Below are 13,189 nucleotides of genomic sequence, written 5' to 3'. Positions count from 1 at the left end.
TTAGTTTAGTAAATTTTATTACAATGTCTTGAATAGATTTTCAAATTTGATATAGCCGTTGCGTAATGATAATATTATTTCATTAAAAGAATATAATATTCTATTTTATTAAAAAAATCTATTTTCTATTTTTCTTAGAAATAGATATAGTTCATACGAAGAAAACACTGAAAACTGGTAGTGCAAACACTCTATAATATGTTAGTACATATTTTAAAGCAACGTCTGGAAATAGTAACTGGCTGAATTAGCCGGGCTGATATTAATGTTAGTCTTGAGAATCTTCATGGAATTGGTAGCGGTCAGTGGTTTTTTTACGAGCGTGTAGAATAAGACATCGAAGTTAGTGTATCAGTGTCAATAAACGATAAATATCCTGAACAGCATTTTAATTACCTTATGGTGCAGCAGGTAACATGGTGCAGCAGGTAACATGGTGCAGCTCAGTTTCGGTTTATTCCATCGAGCGGTCATTTGGATGTTGTATTTCATATTAGAAGAGGTGCTAGGGTATATACGGGCGCATGAAATCGTGCTTACCGCGAAGGTAATCGTAAATTTACGGCGATCTGCTTGCTCAACGTGATTATCTTGTATTTTATGAGGTTAAGCGCTTCTTAAGACCAATTCGTATGCGATCATTTGGATATTTGGAGAAATTACGAGCTTAGAGTATTAGAGAATTATTACGTTCATTACATAAATCGTTACGTATTCACCGTAAGGTTATTCGATGTTTCAAACATTTTTCTGATGATCTGAAAATTTGTAGAAATTTCGGGCAATTTTAAATTTCGGAAATTCGAAAGTTTGGGATTCAAAACATTGGGAACTATTATTAATACCATCCAAGTTACCAGATCTTACATATTTTACCTTATGTAACATTTATAATTAGACATTAGATATATTTATTACTATTTACACACTCACATCAATATACACGAATTCATAAATCCTTCTCCCTTCTCTACCTCCACTCTAGCATATGTTTCAAATCCACATCACCTACAAACTACTTACATACATGTAACAGTATCCATCATTAAATCAGAACATTTTACAGCAGTCTTCTTCTCGAAAAGTAACACCATTTCAACGCAACGTGCGAAGAATATCATCTAAATTGATCAGATACTTTACTCAATGTTCCTTCTTAGCAACAATTCACAAGAACCTGTCTGTTGAATAATTTTCGTGAAAAGAGGAACAGTCGTCGGCTCTTTTGAAGTTCTTCCAGCGTCCATTGCGAAGATCGTGCTGGAACCGCATTCTGGCATGTCTGAATCTCGCAAGTTCCGGTATATCAGATGATGTACGGAGTGTTAAAAAAGTGGTCTATATTTATCAAATATGATTCTAGACGGCAAGACAATGAAGAAAGTTTGTATACAAAAATGTCGTCTGAGGCTTATTTTCTGATCCTATCACTGGTTATGAAACGCACTTGAACTCGAGGAACTTTCTTATCACGAGTCACACCCGCGTCGACGAATTTCCGGTGATGATCACTTGGTGAACGCTTTTAGAATAGATTACGGGAGGGCTGTCCTCGTTAATGAGAGCGCTCGTGTTCCAGTAATTAGCCATAACTCGCATTATCGTTGGCCCGAAGTTATCACAACCCGTCCAATACCGGCGCGGGCATTCGCCATTTTCTTGCGGACGACGTGTCCAATAAATTCCTCGCATTCTCAACCATCCGATTAACGGGCGGACGAGAATCAGCCCACTTTAATTAGAGTATCCGATTATTTATTTGCGAATTCCACTATAAGTTGCGGCCAGCGAAAACACGCACGAGACCCGAGCGAGAACGCGTCTCGACGTCGAGCGCGCGCCGATTTAATTAACCATACCGCCGTTTTTCCGGCACCGGCAGAATTTATTTCGCCTTCGTAACGGTTCCTCGACGACGTCGTTCCTTCCTCTTCTTCTTCGCTCTTGTAATTACGATGATTTTAACTAGATGGATATGCTAGTTAATATCATGATCGTTGCGTAAGAGGATGACAGAGTCTCTGGTTATCTAGACGAATTGCTGAAACAGTAAGAGCTAAGTAGTGTCTAAAAGTTCTTCGATTTTTTGACGTTTCTTAGAGCGTCATAAACTCAGTATCATTCATTAATATCATTCATTCATTCTCAGTATCAATTATTAAGGATTAAGGAATTTACTTATTGTCATTTTCTGTTCTTATAAAATATTACGCTGGAACAGTTCTTATTTTCTTTAACAAGCCATGTGATTTGATCACTTAACTTACGCAATTTGATCACTTAATCGCATGATTATTTTTGCAAATAATCGTTTAAAATGACGAATGACGATGTACGACGCGTTTTAATGTTACGTTTACAGCGCTGAATCGAGAAGAGGATCTGTCTATCTTTTTTGCATTTGCGCGATGTTATACGATGATATTGCTATTGCTTAGTGTGCTATCTTGATCATCAGCTTCACTGAGAATTACAGATACAGGTTTCCTATCTATGTATTAACATGAGGTAGTAGGATGAGGAGGATGTAACAGGTTAACGATCTTTGACGTTCTTTTAAAGAAACGCGAACGAACTCATTACACAATTTAATACTATATTACCAATACAATGATCATCAGATTTGAACTAAAATTCGACGCCGTTACAAACATCTGCAAATTCATCTTACCTTATTCCGTTCATCTTCATTACCAAAGCTTCGCACGAATCACGTGACTTAATACATAACTCTTACGAATACGGTACACTTAAATTAATCACTATACTTGAGCAAAAATTGCAACCTACTAGAACCGTTTGCAAATTCACAAAGGCTCTTTTCGCACGAACGAAATTGCTCAGCATCCCACGGTAGATACACTCGTCGAGTATATCTACTTTTACGAAAGTTTCACGAAAGTTTCTCAGATATTCGAGGAAGAAGACAGGAAATATTAGGCGAACGTAGTCCGCCCTTCTTCCATTGTTTTAAAGTTTTCAAGTTGCGGGTCGATGTCCTTATCCAGACCAGTATGCCTAAAATATGCACGATCTTGCCAGTTGACTGATACGTGCCACGGCTGCCTTTTCATTTATTCATTCACCCTTACCATCGCGGTCGATTTTCTGTCGTTTGTGACTGATTTCGCGATGCAACTTCAGAAATAGAACCGTTGGTGCAATTACCTACCCCTCGTATTTTTTCTTGATTCCCTTTCGAAAATTATATTGCTTGTTCTACTTGTTCTCTGAGACCCTTTTATGCTATATACGGTAGAATGGAACTAAAATTTGAATTTGATCGATTAATTTTTTGAAGCATTGCGAACCACTCAGGAGCTATTTTTATCGCTTTTATTTATTTTATCGTGATTTATATAACGTTTCCTAATTTCTAGTGTAATCTATAACTTTGTTTCAGAATGGAGACGTTCCAAGAAGCTGGTGTTCAGATGTTAAAGGAGTTCAGGGCGCTTCTTCAGCATTCGCCGCTGCCTCTTCCGGGGACGCGACTTCTTCAGCTCCTGGCGTTAAACATGTTCGCCATCGAGTCGACGCAGTTAAAGGGTAAGTCGCCATATTTCTTTTCCGCGTGTTTATTTGATCTCCTCTCGTGTTGCTCTTTTCTGTCACGATTCGCGAAACGTGACGTGGAAAAAGGAAGGCAGAAATTTCTCTTCTCTCGTGAAATGTCGAAGATGGAATCGAAAGTTTCCAATTCGCGACTATTATCGTGGAATTATTCATGCAGGGGTCACGTGTGAATTATGTAGGTACGGATGGAATCGATACGTTTGCTGGTTCGCGATTCGAATTTAGATGGATTTGTATAGCACGGTATACAGAATTTCTGAGAAATGGCAAACAGTGCATTTGAACTTTGAGAATGAATTTTATTGAGTATTATTTGATTATCAAAATATAAAAAGTATTATAAATTAATTTCATCAAATATTGGTTTCTAATAGGATAACACAAAAGGTAATCTGAACGTATTAATTTTACCAGCATCTTTTCTCAGCAAGAAAAAAGCCTATTAATAATTTCATAAATTTCAACCTGGTTTCTACACCTTTTCAATTTCTACATTGTTAATGTTAATCAAAATTCAAGTAATCCCCAATTGTATTTATTAATATATCTCTTCTTCTATTAGTGGTAAACTATTATCTTGATTTGATCATTGCATATGGGGGTTGTTGCTCTTTTATGAACCGTTTACCTGTTTCCTCCAACATAGTTCCCTAATTGCAACCATAAGAAAGGCATGACTTGTCCAAGTTACGCGAACCACCGTACACGTTACAAGGATATTGCTATCATTTCTTATATATTGGCATGACTTCCTACATCGAGTTATGCTCAATTTTTCGCGCATATATTCGTTTCTATGATAAACAACATGTAATGTAAATAAAGAAATTCGTAATTTCAATAAACTGTAAAGACATCTCTTGAGGAGTACCTAGTCTCGTCGTCATTCTTAATTCTCAAACTCTCGCGTCCTCGAGATTACTAACGGGTTCGTAAATCGAAATACCACACCTAATGGCGGTCGTTCTTCAAACATCGTCGTAGCCGCCGAAAGTGAATATTTCTTACTTTATTAACACTTTACTGACCACTAGCGATTCAACAGTATACGCACGTCCGACCGACAGCTCAGGTGCAGATTCTCCCTGGCGCCGGCTCTGTTTAGGTTTAGAATCTCTAATACCATTCTTTTCGTTCATGTCGAACGGTAAGTTTTTCAAATTGGTATAAAACTGTGGAAGCTTACAAAGTAACGCAACTGACGCAACTGAGCAAGGTACCTTAGTACTAAATAACAAATTATTGTTCAAATAATGAGAAAAATTGTCGGCAACCAGAAACCGATTAATTGGCTATTGGTCGGTATAGTGTTAATTAACACGCAGAATCGCCACTTGGTAAGCGATAGAAAATATTCTATCTAATTTCTCTATTATACTCATAGTAAAAAGGAAGGAACCTCTTGAAAATCCTTTTCCAGGGTGGAAGCGATGTAAATTGGGAAAAGCTAGGCTGATGATATAAGATGGTCGCATATTGTATGCTTTTCTCTTGTAGTGTTCGTGTATAAAAAAGAGGAAAGGAACCAATGAATAGGATAAAAGAATGTATAAAAAATACGATTAATATGGTGAGAAGCTGATCGAAATTACGTCTCCACGAGGAAGGCAATCGAAGCAAGGAAAAAGCTTGGCTGATGATACGACATGGTTAGACGTTGCAGTGATAGATCGATAAAAGACACGGGTTCGCGCTTGTTCGCGAGAGGATAAGTCGGCACTGTTGGAAGGCGGAGAAGAAAGTTGTTACGACAACGTTGTAACCGGCACTTTAGATCGAATCTCTTTCACGGTCACGTCCGTCTCTCGTTATTTAACGTTGGTACGTAAGCCCCGCTCTGTGGCCCGTGGCTTTATTGTTTCACGTCGTTCTGTCGGTGCTTGGCAGCGGCGGACGGCCGCGATAAATCAGAATAACGACTACGCCTGCTGCCAAAACCCATTCGAATTCAATTCGACGTATCGTCCCCGAGCATCTTTTCGTTTTCAGACGTATGTATACGCTCTGTCGATACAAACTGCTTTGTCTTGTCTTTGCCCCGTATATCAAAGTCTCTTTATCGAATCAGAGCATAAAACGCATTCCTGTACTTTCTTCTCGGATTCTCTGTGATGGTTTCGCGAGTGTAATGATTCTTATTTCGTTAGCGTTTCACGTTACGTATAATGGTACGAGTTATTGTGTCATTAACTGTGAATTAATCGTCAGCATCTGTTTTTTTATTTAGAAGATGATTCGTTGTGAGATGTTAGTATACGTGGACTTTATAGTTTTCGATTTTACGATTAATCGTTGAATTCGTCGTTTGATGTGTTAAGTGAGGTTTTCAAAGTGGTTCTGTAGAAGAACAATGGCTGATACATGGGGTTCAAGCTTTTAATAAGTTTAATCTCTTCAATGTTATAATAAATAGAGGAAATGAAAGATAAAAGATTCTTACAAGGAAGATTTATATATCAAAATTAATCATTTTGTTGTCAGTATTTCCATTTTGAACTGAACTTTTGTTTGTGGAATTGTTTCTGTTACTTAAATGTTAGAACATTCATTGAAAGCAAGATAAGCTCAAAATAATGGAACGAAATCTTTTTCTTTTCCTTCAATATCCACGAATGTTGATTGTTTCTTGGCTCTATGTATCTCATAAATGATTCTACAGATAAAAAATAAATATTTCTCGATAATTTACAAAGGACTATTCAACGTTTCAGTCAAAGGCATGTGTACCCAACGCGTAATATTCCTCGGTATCGTTCTTTATTTCGAATATTATTTACGGCTGGAAGCCTTTCGAGTCTTCGATCTTCAAAAAATTCGTAGGAGTGTCGTGGGCGTGAAATGGTGGTCTGCCGTTCCATTCGGATGCATTTATACTCTTTCAAAATGCGGCGTTCGTAAATTTCTATGGCAACGCAGCTAGTTTACGACTCAATACTCAGAAGAAATTCTCGACGACGTAAAATCGAAGGGGATGAATGCGCGGGCTCCGCACTGCCCAGTCCGATGCTCACGTTTCCACCATTTTTTATTTTACGTGCTATCCGCTCCCTAGATTACGTTTCGCGCTCGAGTTTTCCGATTTCGAGATGTATGTTCGATTTATGGTCGTTTTATTCCATTTTGTAAGTGCTCCGACTTTGTTCGAAAGAACGCCGAGAGAATTTGCTTGCCCCTGTAGGTGTAATATTAACATTTCTGGAAAGAAATTTTTGGTTTGATTCGGACGTTGATTATTTCCGTACGTAATTTAAAGGTGTATAGAGTTTGCTATAAGAATCTAAAAAATTATTAGCGGTGATTAGGTTTATGAATAATTTCAATAGGCGTTTCAAAACATTTTTTAATATCTTCAATTCATTTAGAGAAGTCTTAATTTACAGATTTTTCTACCATATATTTTATAATATCGGTAAAGTCTGCTAGCAGAAACTAGATAGAAAACGGAAATTAATTACGTTTTGGTAACTAAAATGAAAAGAAAGTGTGCGTGTATTCCTCTACCATTCTTTAATATTCTCAACCCTACGAAACGAACGTTTCTTACGATTTCCTGTAATTCCTTTAGATTTCAACCGGATTACCGCGTCCAGGTAACTTTGTTTAATGTCCCTTTGAGTCATCCTCAGAGCGACGTGACTCAACGCCGCTGGAGCGGTGTACAAAAGCAACAGAAGCAGCCAGGGCATTCCAGGTTTTTGCGGCCGCGTGCAGGTGCTAGCCCCATATAATTATCGCTAATTCCTACACGAGAGCGAAACCCTGGTCAAGGACTCCTGTCTGTTCTCTTTCTCTTTCATTCGAAGACGAAAGCCACACTGAGTCATCAGCGGGGTTTGAACTCTTGCTGCTCTATTTCCGATGTAAAACCGTCTGCGCGGATCTTTTGCACCTGCGCCCTCTTCTTTTTTTCCGCTGGCCATTTAACTGCGTAGTTTCGTTGCAGAAGAACACGTTCCTCCGGCGAAAACTCTTCATCCACACATCTCCGACTCGTTTCCACGGAAACCCTTTAGCGTTCTTTCATTAAAGCCATTTCCGCGTATACCAAACGTGTCTTCATCCTTGTTTCCTTCCTCTTCTCGTATCCTAATATTTTTTGCAGAGTTCCTTCTTGCAGCATAGTAATAGAATCGTCTAGCGTATTCAGGATTCTAGAAATTTGTAGAACAGCTTGTTCAAGTTTTCTTGAATGACCAGGATTCACGAGATGGATTTGGAGTTGTAGAGATCCACACGAGACTCGATAGGTTCTGGTTTTATTGGGACAGTTCTTATTAAATGGTCCATTGTCTGAGAGTTAACACTACCGCGTCCTTAAAACCATAATTATCGAACTATTTTTTTACACTTTCTTGTCTTCACTAAGAAATAATATAGATCTTACATACAATGCCGATAATACACTTTTTCTCAAATCGTACGTATTTGAACATCTATGCAACACGATTGGTTCGAATCAAATCATCGATCTTACTGCACCTAACGGACCAGTTTATGGCTTTCTCGACCTGGTGATAGGCTATAGTACGCTTTAATTATCTAGCAGCTCGTATGATCAAACATAGAGAAGTACTTCCTGATCATTGGACGTAGTAGAAACCGATCGGGAGTGACAGAGATACAGCCTGACACTTGCCAATGAATAACCTCATCTTTGACACGCTGATGGTCGTGCAATCGGCCAGTCAGTAATTGAAATCATAAACACCGCTAGTAATGGGCCATTGGGTTTATGGACTCGTGTCGACACTGTCTGCGGTCGGATGTCGCGGACCACCAGGGTCCTGACTTCATCATCCTTAAACCGCCACGGCGCATCCTTGTGGTCTGCTCTATCGATTTTCAGTCGGCTCTTTCGCCTCTTCCGAGTTACGAACGCTATCTTAATGCCCAGTGATAATTACGCTTGGTGCACAATCTTTTATTGCCTTACGTTTGCAGATTTAGGCGATGTGTCTATTATATCTTCCGGTACCATTCTTGAATCAAAGAAAAATTAAACACACACACGCATTCGTCAAGAAGTTAACATTCGAGAAGATCTTGATCACGGACAGATGAATCGTAGGAACGACAAAAAAAAAACCCGGAAATCTTAAAATCTTCTATATTCGTCTCGAACGCTTCTTCACGCAGATTTGTAATTATTTCAATAAATTTTGTATTGTACGATTTGGTATTGAAGTTGCTCCCTGAATAGAAGACCAGACAGAAAAGCGTAAAATCACATTCACAATTACTTTTCACGAGGCAACGAGATGGAGGGAGGGAGAGAGAGAGAGAGAGAGAGAGAGAGAGAATCTTAAATCTGCAAAAAAGCGAATCGAATCCCACCGGTACAAGACGTCGTTCGCATTCGTCCTCGGTGGAGGCCTATATTTTTCAACGATTTTAATCTCCTATTCGCCGCGAACGTAACTTTTTCATACACGTGTTTCACCCTGTAAAAACGAAACATCCGTTTTCTCGGGTCGAAGCATCGAGTCATCCTTGAGACATCCATCAGATCCACTTTGTCATCGATGGAATTGAAAGCACTCGAGGAGTCGTCTTTATAGCCGAGTGGTAGCCGAAGATATTGCACACGGGGCAAGATAATCCACGTCTTGGCCGTGGCTACTTGATGATGAAGAGATTCCTCTGCGGAAAAGGGTAAACGACCTTCCACGGCACCTAGCCGCGAATATACTTTGCTGCTTTCGAACCACCGGGTTCGGTTGTTACCAATCAAGTCAGGATCTAAGAAAGGCAGCGTCCAGATTACAGGATAGCCATTGCTAGGATCGTAGTTTTCGTCGTTTGATTCGCCTTTTGATTCCATTTGGCTGCCATAGTTCAGGCTCTACTTTGTCCAATATCGCAGTACAATGTGTGTATTTAGCATAATTTCTACGTCTACTTTTTGCTTAGATACATAGCTTATTACGTGGAATTTCACCGCGTGGATCATCATTTATTTTATTCCTCTTCTTTACTTTATTTTCGTTTTAATTTCGTCGAGTTATTTTAAGACGAGGATGTGGATACATATTCTCTCTGAAGGATCTTTTTCTGGGGTTAAACATTGTTAATTGATTTCAAGGAGCTAAGGATCTTTAGATTTTTATTGATCTTTTATCTTCTTCTCTTCGTTTCTTTATCTTCTCTATTAACCCTTTAGAATAAGGGTAATAAAACTATGAGAAACGATTTAATAAATATTCATTCCTTCTTCTTTTTATGAATTATTTACATTGGGAAAAGTAAATTCTACAGAGTACGATATAGAGAAAATAATACAAAGTGTATTTAATACAAATTATAATATCCACAGTTCATCATCGGGAAGATTTTGCTTTATTGATCACCCATTTTTGTCTATAACCAAATACTAAAATGAACTTAATAAATGTGATAAAAATTCACGTACGTGAAATATATTAACGTAAAATTAATTACTCTTTTCAGTCAAAATCGTTAAATCAGTATAAAAAATCGCATTAAAGAGTGGAAATGTATATCCGTTTTCCATTTCCTGGAACAATTTACGATAAACCTGTCAGTCGTTCAAATGGGGTTGGAGCGTGAAACGACAAACGAGTCGCTTGATGAAAATTGGCACGTACGAGCGCTAATTCGAAATGGAAATACGATCGATACGGATGCAGTAAAAATCGTGATAATATAGTGTACTAGACGTGTTCGTATAAATATAACGTCGCTAATGTTCCATTCGTGACCACTCGGATTCAGTTTTCCTTCAACGCGATTACGTTGATAACAGCACAAGATCGATGCTGATTTGAACGTGTACCGTCGCATTGTACATGAGTTATTCGACAAGGAATCTTCCCTTTCCCTTATAAATAGCTCTCGTCTGAGCGGTTCTTCTCGTATCTTTCTTAAGCCAAGTTCATACTTAACAAAACGACATCGAAGAACATGATTTACAGCTTGTTGATACATCGAAGGAAAAGGAATTGTAGCGCTTTACGTTTTCTCTTTTTATGCTATCTTTTTTCTTTCGTTTATCATTTGTAGCGATTGTATTAGGAATACGATTATGATTATATTGTTCTCTGTCGAACTATTTTCTTTGGTATAGATTTCGTAGTACGATTGTGGATAGCAGATAAAGTAATAATTGTTTCATCTCTACAATATTATAGTAGTACATTGGTACAGAAATAATGTATTATATCATCTCAGTACTTCATTCATGCTCTTCGTCTCTGCAAGCTCCTTCATCAGGTATAAACCCGGCTTTATCCCTGTCCCGTTCGTCCATTCATTTTGTCTGCTCGTTTTATCTCGAAGCACCTTGCAAGCTATAGCCTCCACGGTAATCGGATCTTCGAAGGAGATAACTGAATTGGAAAAGATGGTCAATCCAGGGACCAAAAATCGTATCACGAATGAAATTCAATCGGGGGTTGTACGAGGACAGTCATCCCGCTTCACTTGGTCGATCCATGTCAGCTCTGTGATTCGACGTTTGGGAAAAGAAAGATCGTAACCGAGATATTTATATCCTCGGCAGCTGCACCTAGTCCCGAAAAGTCGAAGAACTCGAGTACAGTGCAAGCGTATGAAGGAAAACTTACTTTATTTTCGATTGATTTTCAACGCAAAATCACCGCCTTGTTGATTGTATCCTAATTACTGGGACACCCTGTATTGTTGTCTACCGGAAAGAAAGATTATTTATTGTAGAAAAACAGAAGCATATTTATAGCCATTGTACCGATATACAATGCGTCTGAAGCTTATAGGAAATCTCGCCATAAGACAGAGCATCTTCACGTTAGAGTTTATCTAATTACGTCTAACTGTACCGGATATCAGACGAGTATTATTTGCGATAATACGATAGACATAGCTAGCTAATTCCCTCATCATTTTGTGGGTAATTCCCTCGAACCCCCTCTCGTTATCTTCATCGTACCGTTGCGTTGTATACTTCGTCTCGTGCGAGGAGACTATCAGCCGCTTTCCTACGTTGTAACTTTATTCTCATATATCAGAAGGATTGAAGGTATCTTGGCGATTCGCTGATAGAAATAAGGGAAGATGAAGTGAAGATAAGAGGCAGAGACCGTGCGTAGTATAGTGAATTCAGTTATTCAATTATTGTTTCGGTGAAAGAAATACCGTCGCAGATTAGTAGCGTGCGAAGGATTTTTGTACTGTTGATTTCAATGGCTTAGAAGACGGAAGTCGAAGAAGTTTTACCTGGTAATTGAGAAAAACGATCGGTTTGATCGCAATTTCATCTGAGCGATCTAGCGAATTTTTAGATCGGTTGAAAGATGAAGACGAGAAATTGGAATGAATCGAAAGTGATAAATAAATAGAAATTGTTGTTTACAGAAGAAGATCGATGAAAATTTTATGGGATAGTTTGAAGTACATACAAATACTCGATATAATTCGATGAAATAGACCGAAATATTCATAAACTGTATTTTTATTCAGAATTAACGCTGTGTGCAGTTAAATGTATGCTTAATTATAATAATACTATAGTAAATCGTGATACTTTAAATCCCGAAAACCTCGCGTTTCTTTTTTGGGCGCCGAACGCACCTACGTGGTTACCAAAAGCTGTCTAAAATAATCTGCAATATATATCTATGTCCAAGGATTACATTACCAAGGAAAGTAACTAGAAGTGTACAACTGGGAGGAAGATAATTCTACATAAAAAAAGGAATGGAAAATATACAATTTTACTTTTTCTACGCGAGACTTTGTTTTTAAGATGTTTATTATTTTTGAACATATTCATCTAATGTTACATATAAATGGAAATATACTATAATATACAATATATAATACCATCATATAGATGATAATCAAAATGATACGACGAAGATAAATAAATTTGATAAAAGTCGACATTCATGTTTCCAAAAGCTTCCGCGTGTAAGTAGTTGCAAAAGGTAGAAATGAAATTTATCCCGTTATTTTATCGGGTTCGGTAGAATTCTAACATTAAATAAGACTAAGAAGTTATAAGACGAGAAATAAAAAAAAAAAAATTATCATTCCTCTATCAACACAAAAATGGACGACCTCTTGATCTCTATGAAAGTAGCCCGTGAGGCTAGCATGAAACGCGTGCAAGGGCGTCGCGCTCCATTAATAACCGCGATAGCAGGCCCCGTGACTTACTACGTTGGCGGCAGTGAAATTCGCAAATTACGCGGTTCGAATCACTTACTCGCTGCGAAGGGTGCATATTAAGCGGCGACGACGATCTCCTTGGCGGGAAGCAGAGCAAAATGCCCACGCGTGAGGTACGCACCACCGCGGGCTAGACAACGAACAATCATACCTACCGACGTCCAGACTTAATGTACCTAATGTCTATAATCTCAGATCATCTGCATCCAACCGTGTATATCCGTGCGCAGCTCTTTTCCACATACTCGACTTCTCGATGTCGACGTTCTTCTTCCATGCAACTCTACGACCGCTAACTTATTACATAGGATGTTTCAAAAAGTTGAGGTCTAACTTCAGGAATGCACGATACTCATCAAAACGGATATATTTGTTTTAATAAGCGTGAGTCTAAATATTATTAGCTTTGAAGCTACAATTGTCTGTAGGAGTTTTGTTCCTATTGCTA

General features: G+C 38.3%; 1 protein-coding gene across 3 annotated transcripts in view; it reads left to right on the top strand.

The window, feature by feature from the left end:
• The window catches only part of LOC126864404 (telomerase-binding protein EST1A-like), a 150,239-nt gene that overhangs the window by 26,397 nt on the left and 110,653 nt on the right, over positions 1 to 13,189 (top strand). For all 3 annotated transcript variants that reach the window (XM_050615711.1, XM_050615712.1, XM_050615710.1), the window contains one exon: positions 3,404 to 3,549. In XM_050615711.1, coding sequence (XP_050471668.1) covers positions 3,404 to 3,549 — 146 coding nt within the window. The remainder of the gene's footprint in view (positions 1 to 3,403; positions 3,550 to 13,189) is intronic.

This window comes from Bombus huntii, chromosome 4, assembly GCF_024542735.1.
Source record: "Bombus huntii isolate Logan2020A chromosome 4, iyBomHunt1.1, whole genome shotgun sequence".
In the NCBI taxonomy this organism is placed as follows: domain Eukaryota; kingdom Metazoa; phylum Arthropoda; class Insecta; order Hymenoptera; family Apidae; genus Bombus; species Bombus huntii.
This window is presented reverse-complemented; position numbering and strand designations above follow the sequence as displayed.